Raw genomic sequence first — 17,735 nt, 5'->3', positions numbered from 1 at the left:
GTCTTCATTGTCGGACCTTATTGGGACCGGCGCCTTTTCGCATGGCTTGCCCGAGCTACCTGAGCTACCTCTTCTACCCTAAGAGTGATTTTGGATGCTCAGAACCGAGCAGCTCAACTGTTTGGGTCTTCTAAAACATGGTTCCTGGCCAACGGAAGTACCTGCGGAATAACCAAACTCACAGTGTAAGCCACTCAGTTGTCGTAATGAAACTGTTAGCAACGAAGCATCACATCTGAAATATGTTCCCTGTTGCGTGACCTCTGATTCAGACCCTCCCTCTGGGCCTGAGTCAGGGCTGCTAATCTGTCAGGAACTTGAAGTGGGGTTAAATGCCCATAACAATAAAGAAGCTAAGTAGTTTATCACGTTCAAACAGTAGATGAAGGTACAGAGTCATATCGTGAATTAGTGGTTGGTGATGTTGATTGATTGACGAGCACGCATCTCCAGAACAAACAAAGAATATTAGTATTACCACAATTTTGTTCAAAAAGTGAAGCAAAGTTTAAAATAGATAGATTTCCTGAAAGAGCATTTGTAGGTGCAAATTGAAAAAAAATAGTAATAATGTCTGAGCCCAGGTTCGAACTGGGGACCTTTAGTGTGTGAGACTAACGTGATAACGAACTACACCACCCAGACGGTTGATTTCATAAATTTAACATTATGTTTATAATATCTTTCATTGTACTGTCCGCAGCATGAATTTTGTCCCTCCCTTGGCGAAGGAATATGCTGTGCCATATTGCAGGTTCTCCGTCCATCTCTTGCATGCCTTGCAAGCTGGGGTAATTACCCTACATCTTCTAAGAAGAGCATGCTTTTCTCGCAACACCATGGCAAAAATGAATGGTGGCATTCAAGATCTGTGAGTAGGATATTGATACCGAACTTTGAAGAAGACGTGGCTTCAAGGAGTTTACTCTAGGGAGGTACCAAACAACGGTAATAGATAGGGCTAAATCTTGTTTGTTTAGATTGCTCCGTAATTTGATAACCCTGGTAATAGACCCCACCCTTTTCAACACAGATACCCGGGATATCAGGCATAATCGAAAGAAGACAGGGTTGTCTCTCTGTCCCTCTCATCGACCTTGTTGTAATTGAAATATTGTTTGTTTAGAAGAACGAATATTATTCGTCATGGAATAAGTTTAAGATTATTATTGCAACAAATATTATGAATGTTGAATGATCCACATAGTGGTTTACCACAAATTGCAAGTTCTCCACAGTTCTGTCAATGTGCACACGTCTTGTGAGAAACCTCCGGAATTTGAGCCATTTACCACGAAAAGGAATTTAGGACTTGATGCACTTTTTTTCATGCACATGTCTACAAGGCGACTTTTTTTGAAACATCAGGAATTTATCCACTTAGAAGAGCATTTTGACTAACATCCTGGATCAGTACCTTATAGCAGACTATAAATATGTTGTAAATGTGAAGCAAAATTTGATTGAAGTTAATGAATGCTGCAAGAGTATAGCCGATGAGGATGTCGCAACCATGGTGAACCTCGTCCAGGCTGAAGAGGGCGGTGGGCCAGCAATGATGATGGCTTGCATCGAGACCATGCAGGAGGGCCCAGAGCCTCCGGCGACCATGGTCCTGATAAGCATCGAAGCCGTACAGGAGGGCGCAACACCTCCCACGACCATGGTGCCGGTAACCGTTAAGTCTGTGCGGGAGGCACGAAGCTCTTCAACTAATCCCCTCCCGACATCGGTAGCGCTCTCCCCGACAACAACGTTCTCGGGGGCCTACGATTGGGAGGCGATGAAGACCCGGGTGTGGGGGATCCACACCCAGGCAACCACGTCCCCTGTGACGCTGGTCAAGCCCATGCAAGTTGTCACGGCAACGGCATCCCCGACAACCTCGGGATGCGACAAGCCCATGTCTGAACGCATGACAACAACGCATCTGGTGGGCCACGTCCCGACCATGATGTTGGCGACCACTGAGCCCGTGTAGGAGCACACGTCAACTTAGGTCGGCCACACCCCGAAAACCAGGTTCTCGGGGTTCTCCAAGCCCGTATGGGTGACACGGCACTCTTTGTTCGCCTCAACACCAACTCTGAAGGTCACTTCCCAACAATGTTGTTATCGGAGCCTATCAACTGGGAGGTGATGAAGAGACGGCCATGGGGCGGCAAGGCCTCGATCATGACTCTGGCGACCATCCAAGCCTCGAGCAAGTTTGATGGGAAGAGCGAAATGGACTTCACTACCATGAGGGGAGCCACTCTGGTTAGTGCGACGTCCGGCACATCGAACTCGGGAAGGGAGTTCCTGCACAGTGCGACGTCTGGCACAACGACCCCGACAAACACTACCTCGAGATGTGCAACTCCAAGAAGCATGACCCTGACAAGCGCGACGTCCGGCACAACGACCCCAGGAAGGGAGTTCCCGGGTAGTGCAATGTCCGACAAGTCATTCCAGGGAAGGGAGTTCCTGGGTAGCATGATGTGTGCCACGAAGACCCCGGGAAGGGAGTTCCCGGGAATGGTGATGTCAGGAACTACGGCCCAGCAACACTAAAACCCAGGAGCAAGGTGGTTTCTAGGCAATTCATGTCCCCGCCTACATCACGGTCGGACCTGTTCAATTCCAATAACGCTGGCACTCCGCACAGGTTTCGACACCTAGGGGGCCTTCTCGGTGATCCTGCGGAACGACCACAACATCCCGAGATAATATAGTCTGAAAAGGTGGATATCCCGACGAAGACACTTGGTCGTGTCTGGTTCGAGGAGCTGCACGACAAGGTCGGCATCGTCGACATCAAGTTTCCTCGACAGGGTGAGGAGGGGCATGTAGTCTTCACCCCTCTCTCGTTGTCGGCAGCAACAACAGTAGTACTAAAATTCGTTTTTTACCCATAAGAGCCAAGCAGCTGTAGCTTATACTCCCTTCGTTCCTAAATATAAGACATTTTAGAGATTATACTATAGACTATATACGGATGTACATAGACATATTGTAGAGTATAGATTCATTCGTTTTGCTCCGTATATAGTCTATAGTGTGATCTCTAGAAGGTCTTATATTTAGGAACGGAGGGAGTAGTAGCTAAGCAAATGCTAGATGTAAGCAGAGTGACGTAGCATATGATACGACGTATGTGCTAAGCTCAATTAGAACAGTAAGTCAGTTTGTAAGTGCTCTATAAAGAGCACCACCCCATCCGTTTGTACTCAGGCGGCCATCCATTCCAAGAATCATCCAAGCCTCAAGTGTGTACTATATGTGTGTGTGTGAGAAGCACTAGTGAGCGTGCACGTGGCAGTGTGAATGAGCACAAGTAGCACCAACACATAGCCGCTACTCTTTGTAGTTCACTTCTTCCTCGACTTCGCCGGATCCTCGGGAGCCAGGTACTCTGTAGTCTGGGCTAACATGTGCACATGTCTTCTGAAGAACCTCAGGAAATTCATCAATTTACCACGAAAAAGAATTTCGGGACTTGGTGCACTTCTGTTTTCGTGGACACGTCTATAAGACAACTTTTTTTTAGAACATCATGAATTTTATCCACTTGGGGCGTGTTCGGATTCCCTCCAGCTTCACAAAACTTCACAGGTTCAACTTCTCCTCCTCGCTTGGCGTGTTAGTCGTTGATTGGGCGGGCTTGATGCAACCCAATTAAGAAGGGGTACCCATTGGAGCAAGGATTCACGTAACGATTCCATGTTTCTTTTCAAGGAGAGGCAGCGAAGTGGTATCCTTGACAGTGCCACTTCTCCGTAATTTGAGCGAACTCCACGCTCGGTCTGCCTTGCTTCTTCTTTTTGCACGTGGAATTCAACTTTTCGTGCGCAAATCGTTCGGGACAATTTCAGTCGTGAAGTTTTTGAAGCGTGGAGTTGGGGGACATCAGAACCGGCCCTTAGAAGAACACTTTGACTAACATCCTGGGTTACTGCCTTATAGCAGACTATAAATTTGTTGAAGCAAAATTTGATGGAAATTAAAACAGATATGACTACTGGAGACAAAACGAAAGGATACAAACTTTGCAGAAAATAATGTAAAGGAAAGAAATGCCTGAGCCTAGGTTCGAATGTTAGAAACGTGAAGCAAATATGGTGAAGGATTTTTTTTTTCCTTTTGACAACAAAATAGAGAAAAAAAAATTGTCTGAGCCCAGGTTCGAACTGGGGACCTTTAGTGTGTGAGACTAACGTGATAACCAACTACACCACCCAGACGGCTTCGTCCGGATCTTTTTCATAATCCTATTTATAGACATCTGCTATTTTTCTGTGTTGTTGTGAAATTACAGAACAAGATTCCGGTGATTTCTTCCTGTGTAGAAACTACTGATGTAAAAAAAGGAAATACACTCCTGCTCGCCAAGTTGGGGGGCATGCAGCTCTCATAATAATGCTCTTTCCTTGCAGCGACTCGTCGCGCAATTTGAAAAGGTTTCTGAAGAGGATAGTCATATGAGGGATTTGGAAAGAGCTGGTGGTTCTAAGTTCAGGTGAGAACAACTGACCGAAGCACGTTGCAACATATGAGTAAAGGTATGTTTCTGTCATTTTCAAAAAAAAAAAAGGTATGTTTCTGTCGGTTCTCGAGCGGAGAGGAGTGTGCGTGCATGCCTGGGTCATCACTATTTTGTTCAATTGGTTTAGATCTCTAACCACTTATGCCACTCAGGTAACAACACTTATAAGGTGTTTGGATGCGTGTTATTCTTTTTACTTTTTTAAAGGGAGGCGTGCTTTTCATCTTCCAAGTTTTTTTTTTGTTCCATTCCAAAAAAAAAAAAACTGAATTCATCTTTCAAGTTTGTGGCTGCTCGCCGGCGCGCTCGCTCTTGCAACGTGTCCAAATACAATGCAAATTTTGATGCACAAGTCTGCTGTATGTACTCTCTCTGTTTCTAAATATAAGACGTTTTAGAGATTGCACTATGAACTACATACAGATGTATATAAACATTTTAGAGTATAGATTCACTCATTTTACTTCGTATGTAGTCTTTTACTGGAATCTCTAAAATGCCTTATATTTTGGAACGGAGAGAGTAACTAATAACTCTGTACGTGTGTGGTTCCAAATTTAGTTTCAAGAATACAGAGGTTGGTGGTAATAGAATGTGATCATAAAAAGAAATGTATGTGTGATGACTTTTCAACTTTGGCAATCCTCACTATTCCGCGCCAAGCATAGACCAAAAGGAAATTTCTTTCAATGACTTTTATATTTTTCTTTTTTGAAACGGAGGCAAAAGATTTGCCTCATCCATTAATTAAGCAGAAGAAAATTGCCCGATTAATTAACGGAGAACCGGACGAAAACCGTCACAAACCGTTGAGCGGCACATACAGACCATACCAAAACTCAGCCACCCGCGTCGAGGGCGGCGCAGCTCCCACTCTGAAGGAGACATCCAAAGAAGAACTATGCCAGGTTGGCGTCGTGGAAGACCACCGAACGGACCACCTGCTGCTTATCATCGTTGCCACAGGGGCCCCGCCGCCGCGGCTCCGACTTCACCACAACAAACAAACCCGATGTAATCTCACGGACACGTCGGAGAAGAGTCGACTACCGCAACCACCGCAACGCCTCCGACTTCACTCGCCCCATCATCGTTGCCACAGAAGCCTCGACGCCACATCAACGCCTTCCACCACCTAACCTTCCAACACACCCATTGGTCCCTCTGACCGGATTAACCTCCAAAATCGATGCCCTCAAGAGGGGAACGACGTCCATGCCGCCAACGACCGACCCTCGGGTATGGAGTTTCCCCCGGAGTTGTCACTCGCAGAGGAAGAGAGAGCATCACGTCGACGCCTTCAGGAAGGTCACGACGTCCACGGACGCCGCCTTCACAGGCTCCAGCCATGGCCAGAAACGGGTTTTCACCCAGCCCTCGAAATCCTCTGCTCGACAACCAATCCGTCAGCCCACCTTCGGACCTTCCCTCGCTGCACCTCCATGCATCAGCCACCCAGGCAACCAAATCTTGCATCCCCATCGCCGCAGCAGGATGGGATGCCTCGCCGGTCGCCTCTCCTTCGCCCAGGCCAGAGCCTGAGCACCCACGCTGACTCCAGATCTGAGCGCCAAGCCCCACGACCCGCCGCGCTCCGGTCCACACCCAACACCACCGCATCGCCCAGCAGGAACGACGCCCGAGCTCCGGGGACGCCCCCGCATCCAGCCTCAGCCACCTGCAGCACCACATCCGCGCAACCTCCATCAGCACCTCCTCCTCACCGCGTGCAGCCACCTACAACCGCACACGCCGCGCCCTGCCGTGCCCGCGCGCCCACGCTGCTCGCGGTCGCCGCTAGCCTGCCACCAACAGTCGCACACTTCTATATTTTTCACACCGTTGTATTGACTTGGAGATCCCGTTGTGCATCGATCTTGCAAGATTTTGGATTTCGTATGGCAAAATAAAATAAAAACACAGTCGTTTGAAATGGTGGATCTTTTGAAAATGCAGACAAATTAGCCAAATAAAATTAAAATTTTTGATGAAATTCAAGCATTTCTTCTCTACCTTTTATTTTACTTTTTTTGTTTCTCTTTCCTTTTTCCTCTTCTCAATTTTCATTTTTTCTTTTTATTTTATTTCTAAAAATGTTCCCAATTTTTGTAATCAAGAATATTTATTAAACTGCATAATTATTTTGAATGTGAAGTCATTTATTACATTTTGATACATTTTTGAAACGTCAAGAATATTTTACTCCATAATATTTGAAATATTCGAGATCCTTTTTTATTTTGGAGAACAATTTATAAAATTGAAGATTTTTTTTTGTATTTGAGAGAATTTTTTAATTCAACAACACTTTTAAAACATTTTTTAACCATTGTACTTACATAAATATGCATGTAACAGATATGCGCAAAGATGGGGCATCAACGTTGAGATGATTTAAAAATTAATATTATTTATTGAGGACAAAATGTTTGAATACGAGAAAGTTCAGGTGATTGCTGTAAAAGTCATGTTTATATCTAAACATTGGAAGGATTTTTCTCCTAAAATGCCCATTAAGTGGTTGAGATGTATCCACTAGGATATGTACCATTACCATTCATGTTTGATCTAACGCTCCATATTGTTATTTTTTCTACCACAATCATGTTTTCTATTATAGTTGCTCCAGAGCGTCTTTTTCTTTTTCTTTTTGAGAAATCCCAATGCTTTATTACTCAAAGCTCACAGTATTTAGAATACAAATAGGACCATGGGGTCCAATGTGGCACCCATGACCTCAAGAGTGAGAAAAATTGGCAAGCGAATCGGCTTCGCTATTCGATGTCCGGCCCTCAAAAAGAAAATTACAATTAAAATTTGAAGCTCACCATATGATTTCAACAATAATTTGACCATGCAACACCCTGATTCCCTTTTGGATGTCCCTTGGAACTTGCTTTGAATCCATGGTGATCACAATATCATGGAGAAGAAGATCCTCGACCGAAGATAGTGCTTCCCTACAAGCAACTGTTTTGACAGTAACCACACCTCGAACAATATGGATCACTCATTCAGATGAGCCTAAATAATTTTCATTTGAATCCCAGCAAACATTTTTCTCATTTGAATGTAAGCAAACATATTATTTTTTAAATATAAGCAAAAGTGAAAATAATGTTGCTAGAGCCCTTGCCTCTAAGTATTTTCATTTGAATCCCAGCAAATATCAGTTTTGAATCTTTTGAAACAAAAATGTAAGTAACTTCGCACTCGGCGTAGGGAGCCCTTGCCTCTAGCGACATTGTAGTCGGCCAGCCTATTAATTGCAGTCAATGTGAGGGAAGTTTATTCATTTTGTTTAATTGTTACCTTTTTCCTCTAGTTTATTCATTTTGTTACTTTTTTAAACTTCCCTCTAGCCCCTGCCTCTAGCAACATTATTTTCACTTTTGCTTATATTTAAAAAATACTTACATTTTTGAAACATTCACCGCATAATTAAAAATATCTGCGTGGGTTAAAATAATATCCATACCATTAAAACAAATGGTCACATAACTAAAAAAATGTTTGTGAAATTTTTCAAAAATGTTTATACAAACTAAAAAATGGTTGCGTAATGTCAAATATCATGTTTTGTACCATTAATTTTTTTTGTGAAATTTTCAAAATGCTTATAGAATGTAAACATGTATTCATCTAATTTAAAAAAAAGTTTCTCACCCTTCAAAAAATATAATACGTATTGGAATTTTTCTAACATATATTAGAAAAAATATTTATCATGTACGGAGTATGAAGTAAATATTGAACATGTATAAAAAAATATTTCACATGTGTAAATTTTTTTACAATGTGTACTAAAACGTCGACATGTATTTAAAAAATAAAATAATGAAAAATCTAAAAACGAATAAATAAATAAAAAAAGCAAACACAAAAGAAACTCACCCGTGGCTTGCTATTCCCCGTCTTCATCAAGACGATGCGCGAGAGACGCTGTAGTGCGTGGACCCCTCTCTCCATCACCTCAAAAATATTCCCCCAAATTTCCCGCTCCCTTGTGCGACTAACTTCCACTTTGCATTACCCTCCTTGACAGCGGTAGAGCTTAGCTTAGTACACCTTGCCCCCACCCTCCAAGACAAGATTGTTTTGTAGCTCGTGCACCTTCAGTTCATTGTGATCCCTTTGTTTGTGTCCTATAAATAGTGCACCCCAAGCTCGTTCGACCTCGCCCCACTCATATATTTTCTTGAATGGTGCGCTTGTACCACCAAATCCTCACCTGTGAGCTTGCCTTGGGCCATAGAACTCTCCCTCTGTCACACCTGGCATCCTACCTCTCATTTTTTTTTATTCCTGGCGCCCTCTAGATCCCCTAAAGCTAACCTTATCGTTAATTTCAGATTTTGTTGTGTGAGCCGTCAACTTGGGTCAATTCCTGTAGCGCCGCCGTAAGGTGCCAACTCCTTGTCGATTTCGTCACCGCCGACGACTTCTTCCATCTTTCCTGGGCCCGTGACTTCTCCCTAAACACGCCGATACCCATGGATCGCCTTGCCGTCGACTACAACACCGTTGGTGAGAATTCTCGAAAGGTCGGGTAGATTTGTACGTGGACTATGGCAGTGGAGGCCGCTAGTGAAACCGAGAACTCTTGATGACTAGGGAAAATTGGATATTCATGAATAAGCTTGGAAAAATGAAATTTTCATCAATGAGGAGTAGATAAGAGAGTTACCTTGTAGCCTGGCCCAGCGGCTTGACGGCCCAAAGGCCTGTCCATGGCGGCCCACATACACATCAGATGAGATTACACTCCCCTTTCCCGCACCTCACTCTGCTTCCACCACGCCATGCTTCTTCTTCCTCGTCGCCTTCCTCCTCCCAGTAGAAGCAGCAGGACGATGCCACCTCCTCCGGCCCTCCGCTCCCTGCGCGCGCCCATCTCTATACGTACGGTAAGCTCCTCACCTACACCTCCCTCTCGCCTTCCTCGCCCCACTATCGTTCTGCTCTCCGTGTGTGCCTTCTACTCCAGTGCCCGCAACCTGTTCGTCCAATTGCGCGTCCCATTCCCTTGTACCATTTGCCGCATCCGCGCACCCCCTCTGCCTCGCAGCTACATCTACCATAAAACAGAGCATCCTTCCCCCAAATAACAAAGAAAGAAAGCAGTGCAGCCGCAAGCGCCGGGGCCGGCGACTGCTCCGGCACGACGCTACACCGGTGCAGTCGACCACGACGTGCTGCTACGGTAAGTTCAAAAGGGTCGCCATGTGCTCATGGGGCAGGGCGTGGCGGGTGATGATGGGGTACAGAAGGTAGCCGGCGACGCTTCTGAGTGCCGCTATGGGGGGCTGAACCGGGCTGGCGCATGACCGCGTGGGAGCCGGTGAGCTCTCTTCTAGTGTGTTCCAACCGATGAATTGATGCGTTGTTACTTTCTGCTGAACACTTCTTAACTGAAGATGCTTTCGGATTTGCGTCGTCCGACATTGGTCATGATTACAGCATACATACAATGTCTACTTTGCAATCTTTGATCAGTCATGCTAATGGATGCATCCTATGTTCATCTCCACCTTCTTCTATCCCATGTGCCATCCCATGTTCATCTCCACCTTCTTCTATCCCATGTGCCAATCCAAAGTTTCTTTAGTCTTGCAGGAATCACCCAAGCGACATGGCATAGCACGGTGTGACACTTCACGGAGCACGCCAAGAATATCTGAAACTGAACCTACGCTTGCTCAACCTTCAGCAGATGTCCAAGGTGGTTCTGCCCCTCTGTTTCAGGCACTGAAATCAACAGCAGCCCAAGACGTGTCCTGCTTTCACTTCCCTGGACACAACCGAGGGAAAGCTGCTCCGTCATCGTTGTCAAACCTTATTGGCATGGGAGCGTTTTTACACGACTTGCCCGAGCTACCTGAGCTCGACGACCTCTTCTACCCCAAGGGTGTGATCTTCGATGCTCAGAACCAGGCAGCTCAACTGTTTGGTTCCTCTAAGACATGGTTCCTGGTCAACGGAAGTACCTGCGGAATCCAGGCCGCGGTGATGGCCACCTGCTCCCCCGGTGACTACATCATTATACCTCGGAACTGTCACATTTCAGTGATCTCTGCCCTGGTTCTGTCCGGCGCTGTGCCTAAGTATATAGTACCAGAGTACAATTCTGCATGGGACATTGCTGGTGGTGTTACGCCGTCACAGGTGGATAAAGCACTGAAGGAGCTTGAGATGGATGGCAAGAAAGTAGGTGCTGTTCTTGTTACTTCACCGACCTACCATGGCATATGCAGCGATGTGCAAGGTATCGTTGATGTTTGCCATCCCTTACACATTCCGGTTATAGTTGATGAGGCTCATGGTGCACACTTCAGGTTCCATCACAGTTTTCCAAGAACGGCGATTGAGCAAGGTGCTGACTTAGCTGTGCAATCCACGCACAAGGTTCTGAGCTCTCTTACACAGTCCTCGATGCTTCACATGGCTGGAGGTCTGGTTGATGCAGATAAAGTGAGCCAATGCCTCCAGTTGCTCCAGAGCTCAAGCCCAAGTTACCTCCTACTGTCATCATTAGATGCTACAAGAGCTCAGTTGAGCGAGAACGCGAAATCTTTTGATGAACCGGTGGCATTGGCTTTAGAAACAAAAGATCAGCTAATGGTAATCCCAGGGTTATCTGTCCTGGACTTGTCATGCTTTGCTTCTGACTTCCCTGCCACTGATCCTTTGCGCGTCACACTAAGTGCTTCAGATCTACATTTATCTGGATACGAAGCAGATGACATTTTGGAAGAGCATCAAATTGTATCTGAGCTTGTCGGAACACAGGCGGTGACGTTTGCAATCAACTTAGGGACCAGGAGGCAAGATGTTCAAAAGCTTGTACAGTGTGCAAAGCATCTGTCAGAAAAATACTTCTCTGCAAAAGAATCCAGATTGAGAAAGCATAATTACGTTCGTAGCCCATTAGATAAGTTCTCTGTCAAGCTGACTCCAAGAGAAGCCTTCTTTACAAAGAAAAGGAGAGTGTGCATTGAGGACAGCCTTGGTGAGATTTGTGGTGAGCTTATCTGCCCGTATCCACCAGGTATTCCTGTGCTGATACCCGGTGAGGTTGTAACTCAGGATTCACTGTCTTACTTAATAAACGTCAGAGATCAGGGCATGACAATCAGTGGAGCAGCTGATGGTGAACTCAACTCAATCATGGTATGCAACTTGTGATGATTATTCTGCCAATTAAAGATAACTATATGGCAGAGATATTTCGATGGTTCACGGACTCATGAAGCATGATGCTTCTGTATAGTATGAGGGACGATAAGCACGCATCAGCCCAAGCAGAGGCTTCTTTTCTGACTGATATGGACAAAACATGTCTAACAGAACAACTGCCTGCCTGCTTGGCCAGACCTTGAGAATACATCTCGTGAAGAAAGAGTTAGCTGTCAAGCTACAAGAGGATGCCAAAATTGAAGTAGGGTCTATGGCATGTGGCCTCCTGTGAGTTCAAAGCATAAACCACTGAAGTAGCAACCTTTTCCTGTGAAGTGCCTTGGAATGTAATGATATGCTGCTTTTGTCCACAGTTGTCTTCAAGAAAACAAGTGAATTAGCCAGTAAGCAACAGTCCCTGTGTGTCCCTTTGGTCCTCGTCGGAACGGCTCGCTCGACACAGCTGCAGTTTGCACACCTTCGTGGTTTTCCTGAAGCATGTTGCAAGGTTGCCCAAAGCAGGTACTCTAGCTAATTCTGCAAGTCCCACATCAACTCAAGAATTCATTAAATATTCCACTGAACGTGTACCAAAAGATTTTATCATCCAATGCATCATTGCAAATGCAACCACCATTTCTATATTTGTGCAAGAAAAAGAGGCTATACTGACAATACTTCCAAACTAAGGCCTCCACCAAAACATGGGGCTCGAAACAGTGACCAAAGCAGTAGATTTCGGTTGAAAGAATTAGATTAAGGGACTAATCAACTCATACCTTGCAATCACCAACCAGGAAAGTAATGTGATGGTCATGATGATAATGATGGTGTAGTTAGGTTTGTCACGGGCTGTGGCTTTTTGCCAGAAACAAAGCTCACCCTAAACAACAAGGACCTGAGAGCTAACACTATGCCCCCACGGTGCTGCTCGTTTCCTTCCCAGTTAATTAAACACATAAATAAAACAAAATTTGGGCTGATCCTTGCCACTAATCCAACCCCCCTGTTATGATAAAACAAAATTTGGGCTGATACTTGCCACTAATCCAACCCTGTTATGATAAAACAAGCATCATGGCAGGTGGGGTCGGGTCATGTTTATCTATTCTGGGCCATCAGGCCATGAATAAGCCACAGATCATGTGAACACCTCCTAGAAATGGGTGCATCCAAACAATTGTATCATTTATTTTTTAAACATGCCTGTTTTGTCCCATAATAATAGCAATAATAGTATATAATGTTATTGAAAAAAACACGTTTTTTTACTGTTCAGTTCTGAACAAGTCACTCTAGCTAGCTGACGAACCAAGCTGTGGCTCGAATCCAGTTAATTGCCGTACTGCATAACTAGCAGTACGTACTAATCGCAATTAATAAAACTGTTAGCAACGGAGCATCACATCAAAAAATCTGTTCCCCGTTGCGTGAGCTCTGATTCAGACTGAGGCCTGCATGCTGCTAATCTGTCCTAAACTTGAAGTGGAATTAAGTGCCTATGCTAATAAAGAAGCTAAGTGGTGAGTCACGTTCCAACAGTAGTAGTAGTGGCACATCACTGTTTCTTATTATAATAAAGATACAGTGTCAACATTGTTAATCAGTAGTTAGTGATGTTGACTAATTAAGGAGCGCGTCAGCTCGGCTCAGTGAAATGTGTAAATTACACTATCAAAAGTAGTTTTAATTTGTATTTTTCTAGGACTGCCTTCCATGTGAACACTTTGGTTTTATACTTACTGTTGAGTCATCTGGATTTTGATCAGGTGGACGTTTGAATTTGTGTTCCTTGTCTAAGCTTAAAGCAGATTTGGTCATGATTTTGCACTCACAAACTGCAAAAGACTGATTTTCATGATTAATACAAGTGTCCCCATTGATAGTACTGCATGTAGTACCATATAGGCATCTAGCTAGGTCCATGATGAACAAACGAGTTAATTCGCCTTAACCATTATGCAGTACTACTAGATGCGTGCACGCATGGCGGCATGCATGTAGTCCAACAAACATGATGACTTGAATGATTTGCACGGCTGTTATTGTACCAGCAGCAGCAATTAATCATCATCACTCCTGACAAGGTTTTACAATCTGGTTTAAGAGCAACTTCAATGGAAAAGAGGAGCAGGGTCCCCATAGAGATGTTAGAGTAGAAAGAAGCTGAAGCTTCCACATAGTATCTATATACATACACAACTCCAGATGAATGCATAATAATATATACACAAACCTATGCATATGCTTCTTTATCTCACCCAAAGTTAAAAATGAAATTGTACCAGATGACATGGTAATTATCAATCTCAGCAAGCACGTGGAAGAATTAAAGATGAGATCACTCTTCTCAACCCCTTTTTTTACTAGCACTAGTGATGGTGGTTTCTCGAGCTCAGAGGAGCATGACAATGGTAACAGAGATTGGTCAGTTGATGCAGGTGGTGGTGGAGGCGCCGGGGTCCATGGCGATCTCAAGCTGGCGGAGGGAGAGGGAGGATGGCAACGAGAAGGCGCCGACCATGCCGCCCACCTTGTTGATCCCGTCCCAGCCGATGTGCCCGACGTGCTGCACGTCGGTGGGGAACCCGATGACGATCTCCGCCTCGTCCTCATCCTCCTCTTCATCGCCGTCGTAAGCCGCGAAGAAGGTCTTGATCCCCTTGAGCAGCCGCTGCACCCCCGCCGAGACGATCCCCGACGCCGCCGCGTTTCTGGCCTTGTCCTCGCCGCTTTCTTCTCCGGCGCCTCTCTCTGAAATGGGCCACCGATTGGTCGCTGCTGTTAGTACGCATGCGCTGCCTCTGCCTGTGGCATCGATCCTGAATTGCGAATTCAGAGACTAGTTACTTACCCTGTGTGGTGGCCGCCGTGGTGGAGGAGGAGGGGGCGTCGGCCTGCTGCTGCGCCGGCGGTGGCGGCATCGGCTTCTTCTCGAGCGGGTCGGCTACAGCGACGGCGGACTGCGACATGCAGCCGATGGAGAAGGGGAAGCCGGCGCCGGCGCGTCGGTCCTTCATCGGAGCCGGAGACCACGGAGGGTGCAGGGGGTGAGACGAGGAGGAAGAAAGATGCAGGCGGAATGGTGTTGCGTTATTGGCTGGGCATGTCTTATAGGCAGTGCACGGGGAACAAGGGAAGGGAAGGGAGGCAAAGGAAAGCAAGGCAAGGTTTGGTGAGAGAGAAAGACAGAAAGCAGAGAGACGGAGACAGGGCATCATCATCATAAGTTAATTTTGGTACTCAGTATGCATGGTATCATGGAGATCAATCAGGAACGATCTTCTTCGTGGACTAATTGCTTTTCTCTCGCGTCTAGTTGCTGGTGCTGGGGCTGCGACGTGCACATCAATTGCGTTAAAATTCCTGTCAAATGGGTGGGAGGTGCTGGGTTTGGCGCCATCGTTTCGCTAGTGGTTGCAGCACGCGCACAGAGAGATGTCTCCTTCTGCGCCCTCTTTTTCGTGTCAAATCCTTTTGGGCGCGTGCAGTGATATGAATTATATATTTAGGTGTGGAAGTGTGGTTTTCGATAACCAAGTTTATATTTATGAAATCGCAGGAGCACCTTACCTGTTGAGGAGGTTCCGTAAGAAAAAAATGTACTGTCGTACAAAAATAAGAAGTACTTAGTTGTGAAAGTACGACCACATAGATATGGTTGAACTCCGCGGGTCTATGCACCTGAGGATGCACAATGTCTCAAAAAAAAAAAAAAAAAACTGAGGATGCACATGGCTAAAAGGCTATCGCACAACCCTTACACCGGAGTCTTCATTAAAAAAAACTGAAACAAGCATGCATGGGGCCTCAATTAGTTCATAGGATAGGATTAGAAAAATTATAAGATGTGAGATCACTTGTATCTTAATTCCCCTTCTAGAAAAACATGTATCTCAGTTTTTATGGAAAATAGATAGAGCATCTCTAGCTGATCCCATATAAAGCCGCGACCCGTAAAATAATCGTCAAAATACGGGTCGGCGTGGAAAATACTGCCTGATCCGACCCCGCAAACGCTTCCGATCCGTAAAAAATTTTGAGGGGCGCGGCAAAATTCCCTCCCCGACCTGCGAAAACATAGGTTTCCGCCTCGCACCTACGGTGCCACGTATCCCAGGAAAGCGGTTGGCGGGAGGGACATTTCAGCCCGCGCCCTTTCCCCACCCCCTTCTACCGCCGTATGCCATTGCTTCCACCCGTCCGTCTTCGCCCGCCATTGGTTCCGCTCGTCTGCCGCCGGTGATTCCGGCCAAATCTACGGGCGAAATCGCGCCGCGGGGGCGCCCCTACCCTCTTCCGTCGAGCCACTGCATGGGCTCCCCGGATCTGCCAATCCACCGCGGTCGGAGAGCCACCGCCGGAGATGGAATTGAGCCCGTGCGAGGAGTTTTTGCTCGACGATTCATCCGATTCGGACGACAACTTTGGTGATGGCCCTTGTCGTGAAGAAGCACGAAGACGAGAACCGAAAGAGGCGGCGAGGATCGACCTGGTCCGTCTTTGCATTTCTCAAAATCGTCATCTCGGGAACGAGATGATGATGTAAGACTACTTCGCGGACAATCCAACATATCCGCCGCACCTCTTCCGGAGAAGGTACCGTATGCGCCGATCTCTTTTTGTGAAAGCTGTTCAAGCTTGCGTGGCCAATTGTCGATATTTTACTCAAAGAAGAAATGTCATGGGCTTAAAGGGATTTAGTGCATATTAAAAAAATTCGACAGCTATGCGGGTAATTGCATACGGCATTCCGGCAGATGGGATACTATCTTGCACATGGTTTGTACCCTTCTTGGTGCACATTTATCCAGGGCCGGTCCGTACACGTTGGAGGCCCTGGGGCGAGACAACAAAATTGGGTCCTTGTAGACAATTTTTTTTTTCAAAATATATTATATTTCAAAAGTAAATCAGTACATAGCATAGATTGATGTTTACAAAAAGAACACAAGCCACAAATTATTTATTCGTAATGGTCAACAGAACTACATCATCGTTGTATGAAAACATTATAGTTCTACAAAAGACCGCTCTTCTAAGTGACATAAAAAGACCATCTCACCTGCAAAACAGGAAAACTTTTTTTAGAAGACATGTCACCAAGCAAATGCAGAAAAACAGTCAATACATATAACGACAGCACCTGAATATGGGCATATGGCTTGAACTGCCGTGGAATTGTTGATATAGCTTCCCAGATCTGCAAGGCTGCACACTCATTCCCCGTTCCCCCTTCTCATCCCTGGATCCTGCCAATGGAGCTTTGAAGACTTTGAAGAACAGGCAAACACAGGAGCGTGAAGATGTACCTGCGCTGGTTGCTCCTGAATATGGGCAAACAGAAGAGTTCAAAGGAGCGCTGCGAGGAGAAACCAGAGCCGGGGAGCCGGACTATTTAACAGTGAATCAAAAGAGTACTAATCGATTAGGGGGAGGAGGGGGTATGATGAGGTGATTCCTCCAAGGCTCCAATGTCTACTTGATGGGGAACATTGAGGACGGAAAGAGAGATTATTGGGGAAGGGAATAGCATCGTTGATCTCCATTAAAGGATGCACAGGAACAACGACGCTTTTCTCTGCCTCGAGGAAGTGCACGAGAGCGGCGGCGTTTTTCTCTCGGATTGGAGAAATTGGGGGAGGAGGCGAGGAGACTCGAGAGGAGCCGAACTGGAGGAGATCGATCTACCTACATGATGGACTGTACTAATACTTGGGTCGGGGCCCCTACCTCCCACGGGCCCAGGGCGGTCGCCCCGTTGCCCCGCCCTGTGGGCCGGCCCTGCATTTATCAAGAGCATCAAAGACTCCCAAACTAGGAAAGAGTGTGAATTCGCAAGGGCACAAGAGGCAGCCCGAAAAGGCACTGAAAGAACATTTGGGGTTTTGCAGTCTAGGTTTATCATTGTTCGTGGTCCTGCTCGATTTTGGGACAAACGATCCTTGAAAAACATCATGACATGATGTGTTATTCTTCACAATATGATTATCGAAGATGAAAGAGGCATGAACTTGGAGTTCTTCTATGAGAA

The 17,735-nt window shown here is 45.9% G+C and overlaps 2 protein-coding genes and 2 non-coding genes across 4 annotated transcripts; 1 reads left to right on the top strand and 3 right to left on the bottom strand.

The window, feature by feature from the left end:
• Nucleotides 1-571: 571 nt before the first annotated feature.
• Nucleotides 572-645, bottom strand: TRNAV-CAC. The gene has a single exon. It is a non-coding gene; the product is annotated as a tRNA-Val (tRNA).
• A 3,504-nt stretch (nt 646-4,149) lies between these two features.
• On the bottom strand, nt 4,150-4,223 carry TRNAV-CAC. Its single transcript has one exon. It is a non-coding gene; the product is annotated as a tRNA-Val (tRNA).
• A 5,142-nt stretch (nt 4,224-9,365) lies between these two features.
• LOC123395082 (arginine decarboxylase-like) lies at nt 9,366-12,115 on the top strand. Its single transcript, XM_045090013.1, has 2 exons — nt 9,366-9,432; nt 10,142-12,115. Exons 1-2 carry the CDS (start codon nt 9,379-9,381, stop codon nt 11,708-11,710), a joined length of 1,623 nt encoding a protein of 540 aa, XP_044945948.1. The 5' UTR covers nt 9,366-9,378; the 3' UTR covers nt 11,711-12,115.
• A 1,736-nt stretch (nt 12,116-13,851) lies between these two features.
• LOC123395081 lies at nt 13,852-15,219 on the bottom strand. Its single transcript, XM_045090012.1, has 2 exons — nt 14,556-15,219; nt 13,852-14,455 (listed from the first exon to the last, which is right to left on the bottom strand). The coding sequence occupies exons 1-2, from the start codon at nt 14,926-14,928 to the stop codon at nt 14,130-14,132; spliced, it is 699 nt and encodes a 232-aa protein (XP_044945947.1). The 5' UTR covers nt 14,929-15,219; the 3' UTR covers nt 13,852-14,129.
• Between the last annotated feature and the right edge of the window lie 2,516 nt (nt 15,220-17,735).

Source organism: Hordeum vulgare, chromosome 5H, assembly GCF_904849725.1.
Source record: "Hordeum vulgare subsp. vulgare chromosome 5H, MorexV3_pseudomolecules_assembly, whole genome shotgun sequence".
Classification (NCBI taxonomy): domain Eukaryota; kingdom Viridiplantae; phylum Streptophyta; class Magnoliopsida; order Poales; family Poaceae; genus Hordeum; species Hordeum vulgare.
Note: the sequence above shows the minus strand (reverse complement) of the source record. Positions and strands in the feature narration are given on the sequence as shown.

Bases quoted from the DNA above. Each gene is read 5' to 3' on its own strand.
- LOC123395082 (XM_045090013.1), top strand. From the start codon at position 9,379: ATGCCACCTCCTCCGGCCCTCCGCTCCCTGCGCGCGCCCATCTCTATA. The intron at 9,433-10,141 runs GTAAGCTCCTCA...TTAGTCTTGCAG, and splicing joins CGCCCATCTCTATACGTACG to GAATCACCCAAGCGACATGG.
- LOC123395081 (XM_045090012.1), bottom strand. From the start codon at position 14,928: ATGATGATGATGCCCTGTCTCCGTCTCTCTGCTTTCTGTCTTTCTCTC. The intron at 14,456-14,555 runs GTAAGTAACTAG...GGCCCATTTCAG, and splicing joins CACGGCGGCCACCACACAGG to AGAGAGGCGCCGGAGAAGAA.